The 18,396-nt window shown below is 49.0% G+C and overlaps 1 protein-coding gene across 1 annotated transcript; it reads right to left on the bottom strand.

The window, feature by feature from the left end:
* Window positions 1–12,031: 12,031 nt before the first annotated feature.
* LOC114219797 (forkhead box protein D4-like 1) lies at window positions 12,032–14,208 on the bottom strand. The gene has a single exon (XM_028117389.2). The coding sequence runs from the start codon at window positions 13,985–13,987 to the stop codon at window positions 12,647–12,649; it is 1,341 nt and encodes a 446-aa protein (XP_027973190.1). The 5' UTR covers window positions 13,988–14,208; the 3' UTR covers window positions 12,032–12,646.
* Between the last annotated feature and the right edge of the window lie 4,188 nt (window positions 14,209–18,396).

The raw sequence follows: 18,396 nt of genomic DNA, 5'->3' as shown, positions 1-18,396 counted from the left end.
CAGATGGCCGTATCTAGGACATTATTACAGGGAGGGTAACGACAGCACTGGTGAACACTTGTCTCCAAGACAGGGACTGGCTTTCTTGATGACGGGGCTTCTCCCTCTGGCCATCATGAACATTTTCCCATCGACGCCGAACCCGCTCCCCCAAACCTCTGTAACAGGCACGAACCGACTGGGTTCCCAAGGCCAGAATCCTTAACTAATCCTCTCCCCACAAAGTGGGACTCCGTTTCTCAAGCTGTTGTTTCAGCGGCTCACTCCAACATCTGCTCTTGATTTGCTGAATGGAGCACCTCCGACAGGCACAGAGTTGCGCTGTTATGCCTCATCCTGCCCCGCTTGGTGTCCCCTCTGCCCTCAGACCCGTCCCTGTCTGTCTGCGGGGCTCACCTCGCCCCCTCCTGCCCCACCCCGTTCTGCCTGCCCACCGTGGACCCGGCACCTGGGCTCCAGGCCCCCGCCCCTCAGGGACTTGTACCATCGCTCTCAGCCCAGAATCCTTAACCTCTCCATCCCTAGGGCTCCTGCATTTATTCAACAGTTTAAGACTCTTCCATTTTAGGGGGGTGGATCTTCTCTTTATTCCTCTCTCTCCAGCTTCTTAAAGCAAAGTCCACACTCTTCCTTGATACTTATTTACCCCTGTAGTGGGGTGATCAGTGCCCCCCCGACACAAAATGTATGTTTTTCCCAGGAAGCTCAGAGTGTGACCTTATTTGAAAATAGGGTTTTGCAGATGTAATTGGTGAAGTTAATAAATCTAAGAAGAGGCGAGGAGACACGGCCAGCGCTCAGGGAGAAGGCCACAGACTGGGGCATTGCGTCTACAAGCCAAGGAACCCCAAGGGTTGCAGGCAGCACCAGAAACTAAGAGAAAAGCTCAGAACAGACATTTCTTAGAACCTTCAGAGAGAGCACGGCCCTTCTGACACCTTGACTTTAGACTTCAAGCCTCCAGAACCAGGAGAGAGTAAATTGCTGCTATTTTAAGCCCCCTGGACTGAGGTGCTTTGTGGTGGCAGCCCCAAGAAACTAAGACACCCCATAAGGCACCATGATTTTCCTTCTGGCTCCGAGATCCTTCTGCATGTGACCAGCTAGTACCAAATTCAGTCTTCCTTTGATTTGACCTTTCTGGGCTCCCACTACTCATTTAGTCCTTGTTGCTCTTCCGCATCTGTAACATGACTGGCCCCTAGTTCTCCTCGGCATCTTCTCGGCCCCCCTGAGTTCCCCCACCCACACAGCACCTCATGAACAGGGGTGTCCTACGTTCGTCCCCACCTGTCTTCTCCTCTACCCATGCCTCATCTGAACACCAGCTCTCCCGCCTCCCCCATGCTGACGGGTCCCCACACCCCCGCCCAAACCACTCTCCTGAGTTCCGGTTTTCAGTCTCCTACTGCCTCCTGGACTTCCACCTGGCGCTTGTACAAGCCCCTCAGATACTCCATGGCTAAGGCAGAACTTCATCTGGAATCCCCCTCTCGAACACACCTGCTTCTCCTGCTATAACCGTGTGTCCGCGCAGGGGCACAAGTCCGATGCCTGGCCTCTCCCTGGACTCTGACTATACCCTTCACTGTGCTCACCACGCCAGAGAACACTACCCAGCAGCTAAGTGCACCCCCTCCTGTCCATCCCCACTGCTGCAGCTTTAACTCACACTCTCACCACCTCTTGCCCCTAGCAGAAATCCCTATGAGATCCCATGTTAATGCTCCTCTTGGGGAGAAGCCTTCTTATACCATCTTGAGATCAGTCACTTCTGGCTTCAAATGCTTTAGAGGGTCCCGGTTGCCTGTAGGACACTGTCGTTAGCACAGCTTGGCTCAGAATAGTGAGGCTTCTTAGCAACTGGCTCTCAGGAGTTGAGAGCGAAGGGACTCCGGACTCAATTCCAGGATCTATCACATACTTGCTGTGTGGCCCTGGGCAAGGGACCTACCCTCTCTGTGCCTCAGATTAGATTCCTCCTCTGTAAAATGAGGACAGTAATAATAATACCTCCCTCACTGGGTCTTTATGAAGATTAAATTTTGGAAGTGCCTGGAACTGCGTCCAGCCCGGGGTAAGTGAGCACTAAATATTCACTCTGTAAGTACTGCTTTCCGCTCTCCTTTCCATATGGTATGTACATTGTTCTCCCGCCAGTCAGAATGAACCTCGAATTACACTCTGTTCCTCTGGTTCTTGGCCCCAACACAGAGCGGAATACCATTTTCCCCCAGCCTCTCATCCCAAGTACCCAGTGAACAGACTTCAAGACTCAGCTCCTCTGGGAAGCTGCCCTAACCACCCCTCCACTGGAGTCAGACGTGCCCTTCACTGGGCCTTCATTCGGTTCCTTGTGCTCTATCGCAGAACAGATCACACTGGATCATGCAAAGTGCTTTCTCTCTCTGTGTCCACTCCTTCAGGCAGGACGTGGCCTTACTCATCTTGGCAGTGCCAGCCCCTGGCACAGAGCTGGCTCAGTAAAGGCTGTAGAATTAAGTAATGATGCATATGGACATAGAGTAGACGTGGGGTGCAAATGTGTCGCCAGCCCCAGGGATAGTCTGGTTGGAACCACGGTCCTGATATAATTATTAACAACACCCCCTTTCATTTTCAAAACTGTCTCCACATGCAGAGTGAACTGTAAGGTCGCTGTAGGCAGGAGGGCTACACTCCTCACCCCATCAGACCCAGTCTCCCTTGGCTTAACGACTGTTTTGGAATGCCTCATGCACTGAATCAACAAAATGGATCATAGAACCTGAGTAGAATGGAATTCCCAAATAATCGATCGAAGGCAAAAGAGATTTAAAGGAAAAGTAACTTAAGATACAATTATATGTCTTTTGATGTAGAAGTGCTTGGGTAAATGACTTCTTCTGGCCAAGATGAAGCCACAGAGACCAAAATTTCCCTCCCACCTGAAAGAGCAGAAAACTAGACAACATATATGAAGACACTGTAATGAAGCAGTAAAGGACAGGGATCACCCAGAGATGGAAAACAAATCAGGGGAGCACTCCCACTGTCCCAGCTTTCTGTCTCGTGAGGGGTTCCTGGCCACAGCCCAGGGAGCGGGTGTAGACGGAGCTCAGAGGTCTCCCTGACTTGAGAAGACAGAGCTGGAAGTCCGGGAAGGCCACGGTGGCTAGACCACGCAGAGCGGGGTACTGGGCAGAGCTGCCTCCAATACTCATCCCCCTCGAGTATCCTGCAGAGTACCAATCCGAGAGCATGCATGTGAGAGCATGCCTGAGACAGGAGAGAGAACCAACCACCAGGATTAAAGGGAACGGCGCCAGGTGCTCACATGGGGCAGGATTAGTGCCTGGGGCTGTCAGCCAGAGTGGACAACCTCGATTCACAAGGCTTCAGGTACTCATGAGGCTTTGGGTTCTGCCTCAGTGCTTGGGGCAAAGCAGTCTTAGATCAAGTGCTGTTTTTTTTTTTTTTTTTTTTAAGATGTTTATTTATTTGAGAGAGAGAGTGCGCGCATGAGCAGGGGCAGAGGGAGAAGGAGAAGCAGACTCCCCACCGAGCAGGGAACCTGATGTGGGACCCTGGGATCATGATCTGAGCCGAAGGCAGGCGCTTAACCGCCTGAGCCACCCAGGCGCTCCTCAAGCGCTGTTCTTATTGCCTAATTAAGTAAAATCTGAAAAGATCAAACCCTTTCTAAGTAGCTTAACAGTGTGATAGAACAAAGTTCAGGAATAGTTAGAGAAATAGAAAACTATCAAGCACCCAACAGAGTGAAACTTACAATGTCACCCAGTCAAAAATTACCAGAGATGTGAAGAGGCAAGAAACTAGGACACAGAATGGGGATAAAAATGGATCACAAACAACCCAGAAACGACATAAATGATAGAGTTAGCATACAAGTACATCTGGACACTTACGTTACTGTATCCCATATGTTCCAGAAGCTAAAGATTGAGCATTGGCACTAGAGACATGGAAGATAGAGAAAAAGACCCAAATGCACTTGTAGAAACAAACATTATAATGTGTGAGACGAAGAACACCCTGGATGGGAGCAACAGCACATTACACACTGCAGAATGAAGGGTAAGTACGTTTTTTAAATTAGCCAAAATGAAACAGAGAAAAAAAACACTGGAAAAAATTAAGACCATCAGTGAGCTATGGGACAACTTCAAGCAACCTAACATATTTGTATTTGGAGTCCCAGGAGCGAGGAGGGACAGAAAAAATCCAGAAATAAGGTTAAGGTTTTTCCACCTGTTCAGGTTAAGACTAACAGAACACAGCACACTAGTCACACGCTTACATTTAAACCATGGAATCGACAGCCACAGATGCAGCCCGTTGCTGGAGGTGCTATGCCCCGGATTTCAATTCAAATGTGGGTTTCTTCCTTGGGTGGGACTGTCTGGTATATTCTGGGATGGTCATCAACCCTAAATATCACCCAGGGGCGCCTGGGTGGCTCAGTTGTTCAAGCACCCGACTCTTGATTTCGGCTCAGGATCTCGGGGTTTTGAGATGGATCCCCATGTCAGGCTCTGTGCTGGGTGTGGAGCCTGCTTAAGATTGCGTCTCTCCCTCTCCATCTGCCTCTCCCCACTCGTGCTCTCTCTCTCTCTCTCTCTCAAAAAAAAGGAAAAGCGGCAGATTACATACGGCCCACGATGCCTAAAACAAGATTTTGCTGACCCCTGGTCTGGACTCCAGAAGAAAAAGGATGTCAAATGGTCCACTTCCACAAGGAGTTTAGAACCTAAGGGGGAGTGCAGGAATGTATCAGCCAGTATTCAGAGAAGCCGAAGCCGTGTGAGTGGTGCGCTGGAGCACATTTATCAGAGGGGCTAGCCCATCTACAGTTAGGGTAGCGGTGGACAGAGTCCACAGCAGGCAGATGCCTTTGCGCCTGGTGACAGCTGGAAGTTACTCCAGGGCGACAGAGCCCTCAGTCAGGAGGCAAAGCAGCACACAACATGGGGGCAAAGCAAGTAGAGATTGGAATCCACCAGAACCCACTGGACCTCATGAAGACAAACCAGAACCCACATCTCTCACCACCTCCAGCCGCACCGATGAGGGTGACCCGGCGCCCTCCGCCCCAGAGCTGCCCACGTGCCCTCTTCCTCCCACATGTTCTCATGACACCGTGGATTTGCCCAGCAGAACACCCATCACGCCATCCTACGCTTGCCTGCTTCCTTGTGACTGGAACACAAAGAAAATGTCAAGCAAAACTCCACCTGTACTTTGGGACACATCGTAGTTAGTATCATCACGAGATGAGAGCTGGCTTTTCTAGGGCATTTGTGTGCCAGGCACTATGCTAAGCACTCCACGTGCATTATTTCAGGTAACCCTCCCAGTGAAATCTGTCATTGTCCCCGCTGTATAGATGGGGACAGTGAGGCTTTGAGAGGTTAAGTGGTTTGCCCAAGATCACAGAGCTAGCCAGAGGCAGAACTGGAATGCAACCAACATACATTTCATCCAGAGACCCGAGGCCTCGCTGTCATCTATCCTCGGCTAGTCCCTGAGAAAACAGGAGCCAGGGGGTTTGGGGCTTTTTTTTTTTTTTTTTTTATCCAAATAAAAGTTGTTTCCTTGTAGTGGGTATTTAAACAGTTTTAGTAAATATTGGAAATCTATTCCAGGATTAAATTTCCAAAGCTACTGAAAGCCAAATATACACATATAATAGACATATAAGATACACATAGATAATATATAATATACAGACATAATATATCATATTAAGTGCTGAATGCAGTGAATCGGGAAACTCAAGCAAACAAAAAGTACCCAAAAGCATTATACAGAGCATCAACTGCTTACCAAACAGGTATTAAATGGTCAGGAAATGTGACCTATTCATTAAGGTATTAAACAGATCCAGCCTTACATAAAATCTCTATCTATTCTAGGTGAATAATAATAATTTTCATATAATGTTGGTAATTTGAATATTTAGATCCACCCAAGCTCAAATCAGAGTCCAATATATGAACACGCTTTTACACACTTATCGATATTATAGATAAAACTGATTTAAATTAATTTCACCTGTGTTTCTGACAATGTGCTGGAAATCATTTGAGGTATAAAGATCACTAAGACTCAAAGGGATTCCAGAGAGTGCATAACATAGAAACATCTGCAAATAACTGCAGAATGAGACAAACGAGAGAATAGAAGTCCAATATACAATGGAAGAATGGAAATGGAAATTTCATTTAGTGTGTATACTTATTAAAGTAATAGGAACCCAAAAAGCTTGATCAGTTTCCTTTTTTTAAAAGATTTATTTACTTATTTAAGGGAGAGAGTAGGGGCAGGAGCAGTGGGAGAGAGAATCTCAAGCAGACCCCCCTACTTGTGCTCTATTGACTGAGCCAGCTAGTAATCTCTTCTTAAAAATCATACGTTTAGGAAAATTTCATATAAGCCTTCCCATGCTTCCCCAAATAAAAATTTATTCTCTCAACAGTTGATTCTTCAAACTATCTTCACTACTTCCTGCCCCTCTACAAACAATACCATTATCTGCTAATATTCGAAAGTCTAAATAAATGATCTTATGCTGGGGCGCCTGGGTGGCTCAGTCGGTTGGGCATCTGCCTTTGGCTAGGGTTGTGATCCCAGGGTCCTGGGATCGAGCCCCGCGTTGGGCTGCCTGCTCAGCGGGTTGCCTGTTTCTCCCTCTTCCTCTTTGGCTTCTGTCGGCCGCTCCCCCTCCTTGTGCTCTTGCTCACTGTCTCTCAAATAAATAAATAGAAAAATCTTTAAATAAACAAGTAAATAAATAAATAACGTATGCTTGAGAATATCTTACCAGAAAGATGTTGCCTGTAATCACAAGATCCAGAATGTCCAATTCTTCAAGATGAACAGTCCAGTTTCTGCAACAACAAAAATGCAGTACAATAAAGGGGATTGAAGAATCTTTACCGAGGCAGAAGAGATGGTATCAACCATGTAAGTGTAGCCCTTGTTTGTTTCCTAATTTAAACCAACCAACTAAACAAAAAGTTCTGAGATGATTCAGAATATGTAAATATTCCCTGGAGAAGTTGATACTATTAATGAGTTACTCAGGGGGGCTAATGGTATGGTGGTTACATACCATGAAATGGAATTCTTATCTTTTAGGGAAGTGTTCAAAAGTATTTATGGGTGAAATGACAGGATATCTGGGATTTGATTCAAAATAATCCAATGGGAAGAGGACTGTCAGAGGGTAAAGATGAAACCAGGCTGGGTACATGGAGGTTAATTTCACTAATCTTTCTAACTTTGTGTATGTTTGGAAGTTTCTATTGTATGTATTTCAAAAAGACTTAAGGGAGAAGTCAACACTGCTTGAAATATGGCACAATATCTCTTATACTAGAGATACTTCACATAACACAATAATAGTCATGTTAATTTCCAGAACTACTGGTCATGAATATGGGCCTTAAATAGAGACATAGCTATTCATAGCAAAACTATCTGAGAAAAGGAAATCTCTTACACTTAATTTCATTGCTCTCTTTGCCCGTATTTGGGAATAGAAACTGTTTCACTAGCTGAATAAATCATAACTATCCCAAAGTGTTCTTAATTACTGATTTCAATAAACAAACTCAGGCATTCCAAGAACAAACAAGAAAATGAAGTTTATATCCAGGTATTTCTTTTATAAGCATCCATTTTGACATATAAACCTTGATTATGTTAAGGTAGTTGAGCAATAGGGAACTGGTGTGGAACTGAATTTCAGACTGGATTCTCAAACCCTTTTGTTTTTCCTACACCTATTTTTCCATGGTGGTTTTTTTTGGGGGGTGGGGGTAGCAGATTTTGGTATTATTAGCGATGATCTATGTAAGTCCTTTGAACCAAGTGGTGTATATGGAATCAATGAATACTTGAAACACACTTAAATAATTTCAGGGCTGATACAAAAAACAAAAAACAAACAAACAAAAAAACCAGCCATTAAGCCTAAACCATTTTTGTAGAAATGACAGGTAGGGGACATTAGCAGTCAGAGTGTGATTACAGTTCAGACTAGACATTTCTGAACATCCTTCCTAAATGCCAGGGGGAATGAGAGCCCAGTACCCTCAGGCTTTCAGTGTAATGTGGTGATGGATCCGTGCAAAATCCCGAAAGCTGAAAATCGGCTTCACCTCGCTCTCAGCCCTGTTAGTTCTTACTGCCATTTTGACCTTATTCCTTTTCTCTTAGTTTCTGCTGTTTCTCTAGATTTTCTGTCCTTGTTGCTTCTAAGGCAGATGAAAGCCAGACGAAAGGACATGGGGCGTCTGGTTTCGGCAGACTGGTGATGAGAGCTACATTAGCTACATTTCCCATGAATATTTTTGAAACACTGCGGACACCCACAGTGTGCCGGGGCAGGCCGCGGAGAACGTTACCGCCGCGCCACAAGGCACCGGGCCACCGACGGGCACCGGGGCTCGCTGCCTTCTGCCAGCTCAGTCTGCAGCTTCCCAGACGCCCTCTCTCCTCGCCCGCAGGCGCCCCCGCCTCCACTCCCATGCAGTGGGCCCATTCCTTCTGACCTGAGGGTGAACTGCGGGCTGGCCCTGTCCCAGCCCAGCGTCGCCATCCCTCCCTAGCTCCTTCCAGGCAGGTGCGGTCCAGCTCCCTGGCCACATCACGACCCTTTCGCGCAGTCCAGAACCAGTGCCTGGCGCGAGGCGCGAGCCGGAGCGCAGGGTCAAGGTTCCCGGGACGAAGTGTGGCCTGGCAGGGCAGCGCGGGGCAGCCACCCGCCTAACTCCACGGCCGAGGGCTGGCGGCAGGGAGGGGGCGGCGGCTGCGGACCCGCAGGCGGACTGGGGGGGCCGCAGCACCGCCGCCAACTACGTCCAGGCGTGCCTGGGTTCTTGGGGCTCACCAGTGAAAAGAGGACGCAAATCCCACCGGGGAGGAAGAACGCACCCTCCTCTGCCTCCTGGCTGGCCACCTTGGGTGGAGTCGGGGGGTTCCGCGCGGACCCGGGCGCAGCAGGTGCAGTCCCGGCCGCGACCTTCCCACTGCTCCAACCAAGCGCTTCCTAGACAAACGCGGAGCGGAGCGCCCGGCGCTGGGCTGGGGAAGCGGCGGCGCGAGCTTGGGGCGGCCGGGTCCTGGGGGTACAAGTGCGCTTCCGGGCACGCCGGGCCTGGAGCAGGGAGCCGGGAAATTAGGTCCGTTTAGGCCTGGTCTCCGAGACCCACCCGAGGCCCAAGCAGGAGAAGGTCGCGGGCGCCCTTAGGGTTAGCGGTTTAGAAACCAAATAGGGGGGCGCCTGGGTGGCTCAGTTGGTTAAGCGACTGCCTTCGGCTCAGGTCATGATCCTGGAGTCCCAGGATCGAGTCCCGCATCGGGCTCCCTCCTGCTCAGCAGAGAGTCTGCTTCTCCCTCTCACCCTCCCCCCTCTCATGTGCTCTCTCTCTCTCATTCTCGCTCTCTCAAATAAATGAATAAATAAAATCTTAAAAAAAAAAAGAATCACACCTCATTAAAAAAAAAAAAGAAAGAAACCAATAGGGCCCGGTTCCACCGCCTAAGGGTCTCGGGGCGAGTGTCTCAGTTTCTCTAAGTCGCAAACTTCTCATCCGTGTGATGGCGATTCCAGCGTGCCTTCTCCACGGGGTGCTGGGAGGGTTAAAGAGGAGCCCAGTGCCTGGCAAACAGACAGAGAGCAGAGGAGAACGGTGAGCCGCTGTCCTTACTGCCATCAGTTATTAGCCGGTGGGACCCGAGGGGCAGTCGCTTTACCTGCTTTCCCTCCTGCCCTCGCCCCAGCCTCCCTGCGCCTCCCGGCCCGTAGGCTCCGCTCCCCCAGCCGCTCGGGAAGTGTCCAGTCAGCCCGGTCTCAAGAAGACGAGTCCGAAGGTCGGAGGCAACCCCGTCTCTCGACCCTCTGCGCAACAGGGAAGCGCTGTGCCTTGCGTGCGGGGGTTGACAGCAGAGCCGCGCTGTGGCCCTGACAGCCGCGGGAACCCGGGAGGCGCCCGGACGCCCGTGCGCGGACCCACCTGTCGCCCGCGCCGCCCCGCCAGCAGTGTGGGCTCAGCCCGGGCTCGTCCTCACCGCGGGGCTGGTGCTGGCCGCAGCATCCGGGCCGTGGCTGGGCGGGTCGGGAGGGGCACCCCGTGGACCCCCCGCGAGGCCCGACCTGTCCGCGCAGTCGCCAAGTTCAACTGGAGAACAACGTTTACTTTACTCTTCCACCGAATCCACAATTTTCTTGAAAATTCATGTTCGATATGGTTTCATTAGTAGGAGAGGGAGGGGCCGGCTTGAGCCGGGTTCTGACCCTCAGACACTCGTGTTCGTGACGGTGCTCGTCTGGCCTGGGGCAAAGCGAAGGAAGAAACGGGCTTCAGCCCCGAGGGTCGGCTCTGGGCTCAGCGGTGGCTCCACCCATTGCTCCCACGAAGTTTGTTGACCGAATCAATGAACGCGTGTAGGCCTGGAGAGGGTTTCGCACTAAAGAGCAAGGGGAGTCGGGGGTGGTGGGGCGGCGCTGGAACGTGAACGGGATTGTTCTTGGCAGGAAATAAGCTCTCTTTATTAGGGCTTGTTGCCAAACACAGGTAGCCCCAGATCTACAGAATATGCTAAACGGATCTTAAAGCTGGGGTGCAGAGGGTCTGGCAAGACGTGGCAAAACCTGAGAAGGGAAAGTGGCTGGCGGGGAGGGTTAGAAGGGGCTTTTGGGTCGCCGGCAGCCGGAGCTGCGGGGAATCCGCGGTGCTGGTGTTGCGGACTAAGGCTTCACTGCACGTGCAGGGCGGAGCGAGAATGGAAGTGCGAGTCTAGGCGGCCACCGGGGGTTGGGCTTGAGAACTTTCCAGAACGTCCCCAGAACTGCACTACTGCAAGCCCGGAGCGGGTGAGGATCGCAGGCAAGACTTGCGAAGAAGTTCTCAGTGCTGGGGAGGAGATGAGAAACTGGGGTAAAAGTGGACCAATTAAACGGCTGTAAAAATGTGTCTGTCTTCCCTAGAAATTCACAGCTAGAACAGCGGAGTAGATGAAGGGAAAGGACCTTCTCACATTTACCAAGTGACTTCTCCCAAAGCGGCAAAGAATGCAATTCTTTTGAAACAGGAGCCCTTCTCCGGACCGGGAGTGCTAGTGCCGCAGGGTCTCTAGAGACTTGCTTTCTCTGGGGAGTATTTCCTGATGGGCATCTTCGTCTGGTTTCCCTCCCACCCGGTCACCTGGAGCCGAATGACAGTGAAACCTTTCTGGTTGCAAAGTTCTTTCAGAAATTCCCTTTGAAACAACAACAACAAAGTTCTCTCTGTTCTAAAGAAATGGACTATAAGCCCTTAGAAGGCATCTATCTGGGGAGAAAATGGTTTTAATTGTAAATGTCCACAACACAGTTGCTACATTTGATCCTTGCTTTTTTCCCTGGCCCTGCTTTTGAAAATTCTAATGCCTTTTTTTTTTTAATTTCCCTAGTAAATGTTGGCCACTACATTCTAAGTTGATCTCAGATGGCGTTCCACTTTATCCAGGCAAAAAATCAACGTCTTTAGAAAAATGAAAAACAAATGGAGAATATATTTACAGTTCCCTCCAATTCTTTTTCTTCTATCCGTTTCATAAATACTGAATCCCGTTATTTTAAAACCCAGGACCTTTTCAACTTCAAATATTTGGAAGTTTTGAAAGCCGTTTTGAAATTTGTTTCTGCTCCCTATAATGAATATGAATTGTAAAACTAAATTGTTTAACTGGGAGGAAAGAACGTTTTATTTTTTTAAGATTTTATTTATTTGCTAGAGAGAGAGCGCGCCCACAAGCAGGGGGAGGGGTTAGAGGGAGAAGCAGGCTGCCTGCTAAGCAGGGAGCTCATCGCTGGGCTAGATCCCAGGGCCCTGAGATCATGACCCCAGCAGAAGGCAGAGGTTTAACCGACTGAGCCACCCAGGGGACCCAAGAACTAAGTTTTGAAAGAGGTTCCACTTAGAAATCGATTATTGAGAAGTAATATGAAATAAATGATGAAGTGTAGTGATTTCGCATTTTATTTAGTCTATATAGCTAGCTTTGATTTCAACATCTTTCCACGTAAGATGGCACATCAGACACACAGATCTGAAACAAATGTTTCAAAATTAAAATTCCATATTACACATCCATTTCAGGAAGACATAAAGAACATAAGTATTTTGCACTTGAGTTGGGACTAATATTTACATATCCTAGGGAGTAAACAAGGGGAAACAAGTCTGCATTGGACATTGTGTATTTTCTTTTTCTTTCTTTCTTTTTAACCAGAACAAAATATCCTGCTTGCGCTCCTACTTCCTCTGGAAATGTGTAACCGGAAAAGCCCTGGAAGCCACAACCGGAGGCTGGAAAAAGAAAAAGGACAAGAATTGCCGCCGTCCGATGTTTATGTCCCGGTTGTCTGACAGTATCCAACTTGAGCTTTGTAAATATTTTGCAGTGACCCGAACTGTGGTTCAGTTAGTGGTTGCTCCGATGAGGGATACAGATGCACCCGCGTTGTCCCTGCCGTGTAGGGTGTTGTGCGTGAAGGCAGAAGGCGAGGAGAGCGGGACCCCTTATTGCTCTGCACTACACCTTGGCTGCAGGTGCGCCCCGCGGAGTCAGCGCCCGGACAGGGTGTGGATGCTCCTCAAAAGGCTGGCAAGACACCCTCTCTGCCGGAAAGGCTGGCCACCGTGGTCAGCCCGGAGCCTTCTGCTCCAGGCTGACACCCCAGCAGCGCCGCGGGGGCGGACAGGTGTTGGCCCAGCAGAGCGCCCTCGCTCGGAGCGCCGCCGCTGGTACAGCCCTGCTGCTGGGGCTGCTCTGAAACGTTCCCGGCAGCCGACGCGGCTGCCGCAGCGGACACGTGCAGCAAGGGGGTAGCGGCCCGGTGCTGCAACAGGCCCGCCGGGCGCTGCAGCAGGTGGCAATAGCCCCACGGGGTCGGGGGCAGACCCTGCCTGGCCCTGGTGCCCCCTCCCCGGACCCCTCGCATGATACTCTCGATGCTGAAGGGGGTGCGTCGGTCTCGCGGCGGCGCCGCCGGCCCCTTGCCCTCCTCCCAAGGCTGGGAGCGCAGAGAGGGCTGCAGCGCCGAGAACGCGCCGGTGGCGGCCAGGTCGGCGCCCAGCGCTTTCCTGGGCGTCTCGGCGCAGGCCGGGGCCGACAGCAGCAGGTAGCGAAGCGGGTGAGGGTGCAGCAGCGCGCACTGGCGGCTGCCGGCGGCGGCGGGGTAGGCCCCTGGGACTGGCGGCGGCGGGGCTGGGGGCCCGAGCAGCAGGCCCGGGCAGGGGCCGTGCAGGGCGGCGGGCGCGGCGGGCAGGGGCAGGGGGTGGTGCAGGTGGACTCCCGGCGGCGGGTGGTGGCGCTTGAAGCGCTTCCTGCGCCGGAGGAAGCTGCCGTTGTCAAACATGTCCTGGGAGGCGGGGTCCAGGCTCCAGTAGTTGCCCTTGCCCGGGCGGCCCGGCTCGCGGGGGATCTTGACGAAGCAGTCGTTGAGCGAGAGGTTGTGGCGGATGCTGTTCTGCCAGGCGGGGAACTTGCGGCGGTAGTAGGGGAAGCGGCCGCTGATGAAGGCGCAGATGCCGCTGAGCGTGAGACGCTTGTGCGGGCTCTGCAGGATGGCCATGGTGATGAGCGCTATGTACGAGTAGGGGGGCTTCGCCGGCTGCGGGCCGTCCCCAGAGGCCGCCGCAGGGCCGCTCAATGCCCTGAACTCGGTGCCAAACTTGGAGGAGTCGCTCGGGGCGCCGCCGCCTTCGGGGGGCTCTCGGGGAAGCGCGCCCGCGCCCCGCCGCGCCTCCGGCGTCCCCGGCGGCCGCAGCTGCGCTAGGAACCGCTGGCTCTCCGCCGCCTCTTCGTCTTCCTCTCCCTCCTCGTCTTCATCTTCCTCCTCTCCCAGGATGTAGATCTCACCGTCTTCCCCGTCGGAGCTCCGGAGGCTGCGCTGCGGTGCGCGGCGGAGGCGCTTGGGTTTTGGCAAGTTCATGGAGGATCGGGTCCTGCAGACGCAGAGGAGGTAGCGGCCGCTCACCCGGCTCGCGGGGGGGCTGGGCTGGAGGCCTGGGTTAAGAGTGTTCCAAAAAGCAGAAACCCTTGTGGTTGCCCTTTGGTGTTCTTCTCTGTTGGTTTCTCCTCGTTTCCAACACCGTCCAGCGAAGATGCACTTTGCCTTTTATTAAGGCTTCTTGGAGTCCCTGTGTGGTTGGCTCCCCCCTCCCCCTTTATGCCCCTTCTTCCCCCTACCTCTGAGAGCTCCCACTTCCTTCCGACGCAGTCCAATGATGAGGATCCTCTGCACGTTACCCGACAGGGCAAGAACCTTCAGCCTCCTCCTTCTTACACCCACCCGCCAGCAAGGAAGATGCGCTGTTAAACTGCTTCGAAATGTGCAAATAAAGAAGAGGCAGGAAAATATGGTACCCAACAATTTATGGCCACCTTGACACTCAGGACTCTCCGTTGGAGGATAGAAATTGGGGGGGGGGGGCACTAAATGTCTACAATGTTTGACTGTAAAACAACGTGTAACAGTAAAAGTGTGTTTTCGTGTTTCATAGTTGGTGATACCCACATTTTCATTGGTGGATTCCGTCCTCATCCAGAATGATGAGCTGAAATATTCTTAATGTTCTAAGTATATCCATGAGCTCACGGGTGTGTGAGGGAGGCTTGCATGGTCCCTTCTGCTCCCCACCTTAGCTCCCCAAAATGTTCTCCCTGACTCAGCTTTAGGGAAAAGGCTGAGATGTCCTTGGCATTAAGTTGTCTAAGTTCCAGGTGGAAGGAGAGCAGGAGAGCTAAAGAGAAGTCCCCTTGCATCAGTGACTCTCGAACTTCTTTGAACATTTAACCGCAGTATGAAATACATTTTATGTCGTGAACTTGGAGAGCGAGACTTCTGTAACTAAAATGGGTTTCATAAAACAAGTGACCACTGATTTTTTTCTTTTTAAAAATGTCCATGACCAACCACACTGATTTTGCCACATCCTAACTAGTACAGAGCCAGTGTGAAAAATCCTGTTTTCAGAAAAAATAGCCTCACAACACCGAGGGATACACCAGTCTGAGAGTCAGTCGCTCACACATGTGCTCTACCCTCCTCCCCATTAAAGCCAACATTAAGCCCTTTTACTATAATAATACTAAAGTTGAAACTTAAATAAGGCAAAGGAAGAGGTGCAGTTTCAGCACCTTTGCCAAATTACTAGGTCGTCATTCCCTACATTGGAGAAGCGACATGGCACAGCAGCTCTGTTTAATTTACTTGATGTCCCTGGAAGTAAGGATTTTTAGATTGGCTTCACTTAAATCCGCTCAGAGACTAGAGTAGCAGTCCAGTGGAATATATTGTGTGTTATATAAGAGGGTCTGGGTCTTATGCTGAAATGCTGAGCAAGAGTATATATTCATAGTTTAATACCCAGCCACTAGTGAAAAGAATTTGAGAAGGCATCTAAAAAAATGCAACGTGAAAATACTGGATTATGCCACTGATTGTCACAGAGTGAAACTTCCACTCTGGATTCATGATAATGAATTTTCAGGAAAAAATCAGAAGCCAGCTAAAAGGGCAAAATAACAACAAAGCTCAAAGTAGCTAGTCCCTTCAGGATAAAATTTTGAAAACCTTTCCCTACTGCTATCTTTTAAAAGCTTTTCCTCTATTCCTGAGGTTCTCAGCCTCTCAGTCTTCTCAGTCAAATGTAGCTTGAAATACAGAACTTTTGAGCCTTACAGATTTGTTTGAATCCCAGATTCACCAATTACTACTTGTGTGATCTACTAAACTAAGCTCCAGGAGGGCTGTGACAGGTGTCTTATTCAAACTCTGGCTCCCAGCTGCCTGCCTGTCAACCCCCTGCAGGTAAGGGACCTTTCTGCCAGGAGCAGAGGAATCCGATTACCTGGAAAGGGAGTATTGTTAGTTTTCGGAGAGTCAATGTCTATGGGGATTTGGGTTATTTAAAAATGAAAGGAGAAAAGGAAAGGCATGCAAAAACAAAACAACTGAAACAACCCCCATTCTTGGAGCTATGTCAAAGGGGGCACAGGAGACAAATGAAAGAGGCCCCCCACCACCTTGGCCAAAGCTCGGACAATTTGAGGAAAGATTAGATTACAACCCAAAGTATAAATATTCAAGCATCCATACTAATGAAAATTAATGATCAAGTAAATTAATAAATGGGGGAAGGGAGGGACACCTGGCTGGCTCAGTGACTTGATCTCAGGGTCCTGAGTTTAAGTCCCACATTGGGCGTAGAGCTTGCTTTAAAACAAAACAAAACCCCCCAAAAAATAAATGGGGGGAAAGAAGCCAATCTCCCATGCAGAAGAATTCCAAATAATGTAGATACTCCACGCTGGAGGACGTGGAGCATACTTACTCCTTTACTGTGGTAGGCATCACTGAGCGGCTTCCTTCCAAAGACTACAGTAGGGGCAGGGGGAGCAGGTGAATAATCCTACAAGTGAAGAAACCTGACAAACACTTCAGCCAGGTCATCAGGTGATCGATGTTAACATCAATAGTCATAAACCATGTTAATAGTATATACACTTGATATGTGATAAAAATAGCACTCTGTGATCTCGCTCCCCAAAACCCATCAAATCAGGAGGAAAACAGACAAATTCCAATAGAGGAGCATCTTATGTACCTAATCAAAACCATCCTCAGGCGCCCAGGTGGCTCTGTGGGGAGCCTGCTTCTCCCTCTCCCTCTGCCCCTCCCTCTCAAATAAGTAAACAAAATCTTAAAAAAAAAAAAAAAAAATCCTCAAAACTATCAAGGTCACCAAAACAAGGAAAGTCTAAGAAACGGTCATAGCCAAGAGGAGTCTACAGAGACATGATAACTAACATCTTGGATGGCATCCTAGAGCAGAGAAAGGACACGAGGGAAAAACTAAGGGTATGTGAATAAACTATGGACTCGGTTAATAATAATAACGTATCAATATCGGTTCGCTAATTGTCACAAATGTGCCATGCTACTGTAAGACATTAAGTGAGGTGGGGGGGTATGGGTTCTTGTACTATCTGCTCAATTTTCCCGTCAATCTAAAACTGTTCTGAAAATTACATTCTATTAGTCTAAAAAATTAAAATGGGAAAAAAGGCCTACTAGCCAAAAAGAAACTTAAATGTCCATCAGCTGATGAATGGATAAACAAAATGTGGTACATAGTTCAGCAATAAAAAGAAACTAAGTGTTGATACATGCTACAAGGGATGGATCTGGAGAACATTACGGTATGTGAAAGGAGTCAGAATAGGCCAATTATAAAAACAGAAAGTAGATGAGTGGTTGTTGGGGCCGGGAGCAGGGGGAAATGAGGAGTAACTGCTGATGGATAGTTTCTTTGGGGATGATGAAAATGTTCTGGAATGAGACAGTGGTGGTGGTGCTTGCCACTACCTGTGTATTATACTAAAGCCATGAATTGTACACTTTAAAAAGGTAAAGTTTACCATATGTGAATTATATCTAAATAAAACTGTTATACAAAATATGTCAATGTAAAAACAAAGAGCCTTATCAATGAAAACTAAGCAACACTCCATTATGCCAAGTCACTCTACAAAAAAAAAAAAAAAGAAAAGAAAGGAACTCTTACTGTCCCCTCCCATCAATTCTTCAGTGTTGCCATAAGAATCAAAAGCCTTCCTTTGTAGCCCCTGCAATATTTAACCTGCGGCCTAGTGCATGGTGGGCACTCCATAACACTTGGTGATTACTTCTTTCCTAACAATGACAGGGTTTTTTTTCTGAACAAACCTATTGGGCTCACAAAATGCTGTCCTAGTGTGAAAACCAAACTTTCTAAACTAATCTACAAAAACGATGATGATGTCTGGTTTCTTTCCATTGCACTCTGAAAATTAAAGGCAACATGGTCATCAAAAGTTAAAGTTGATTCTAATATTAAGACTAATTGAGAAAGAAAAATCTAGCATATCTTTCTCATCGAAGTAAGAAGGGCAAGTTGCTAGTCTATGAAGGCAGAATTTATTTCTTTCAATGTCACTTCCACAATGTATGGCATTTCTAACACTGGAATAGTCTTTTCAAAGCAATCTAAAAATAGTTTTCTCACCTACACTAGTAATCCAAAGACTATTACTCAATTTGTAGCAAGCAACCAAGCAACCAAGCTCCTAAGTGCTTAAAAGCTTCTTAGCGTTATTTTGCTGATAACTTCCTTCAAATGTCATGAGCTAATAATCATAGACTCTTTTAGTCACCTGGTCTTCCCTCACACCTTGTGCTGACCCCTTCCTACAGCTTTCTTGCACTCAGAACCAGTGTTCTTGCCCCTTATTTACTAAAAGCTGGGAAAACCCTAGAAAAGAACTATTTGCTTTAGGAAGATATGCAGAAAGTTTGAA

This window comes from Eumetopias jubatus, unplaced genomic scaffold (assembly GCF_037043125.1).
Source record: "Eumetopias jubatus isolate StellerSeaLion01/CBP00866 unplaced genomic scaffold, mEumJub1_p1.0 scaffold_15, whole genome shotgun sequence".
Taxonomy (NCBI): domain Eukaryota; kingdom Metazoa; phylum Chordata; class Mammalia; order Carnivora; family Otariidae; genus Eumetopias; species Eumetopias jubatus.
This window is presented reverse-complemented; position numbering and strand designations above follow the sequence as displayed.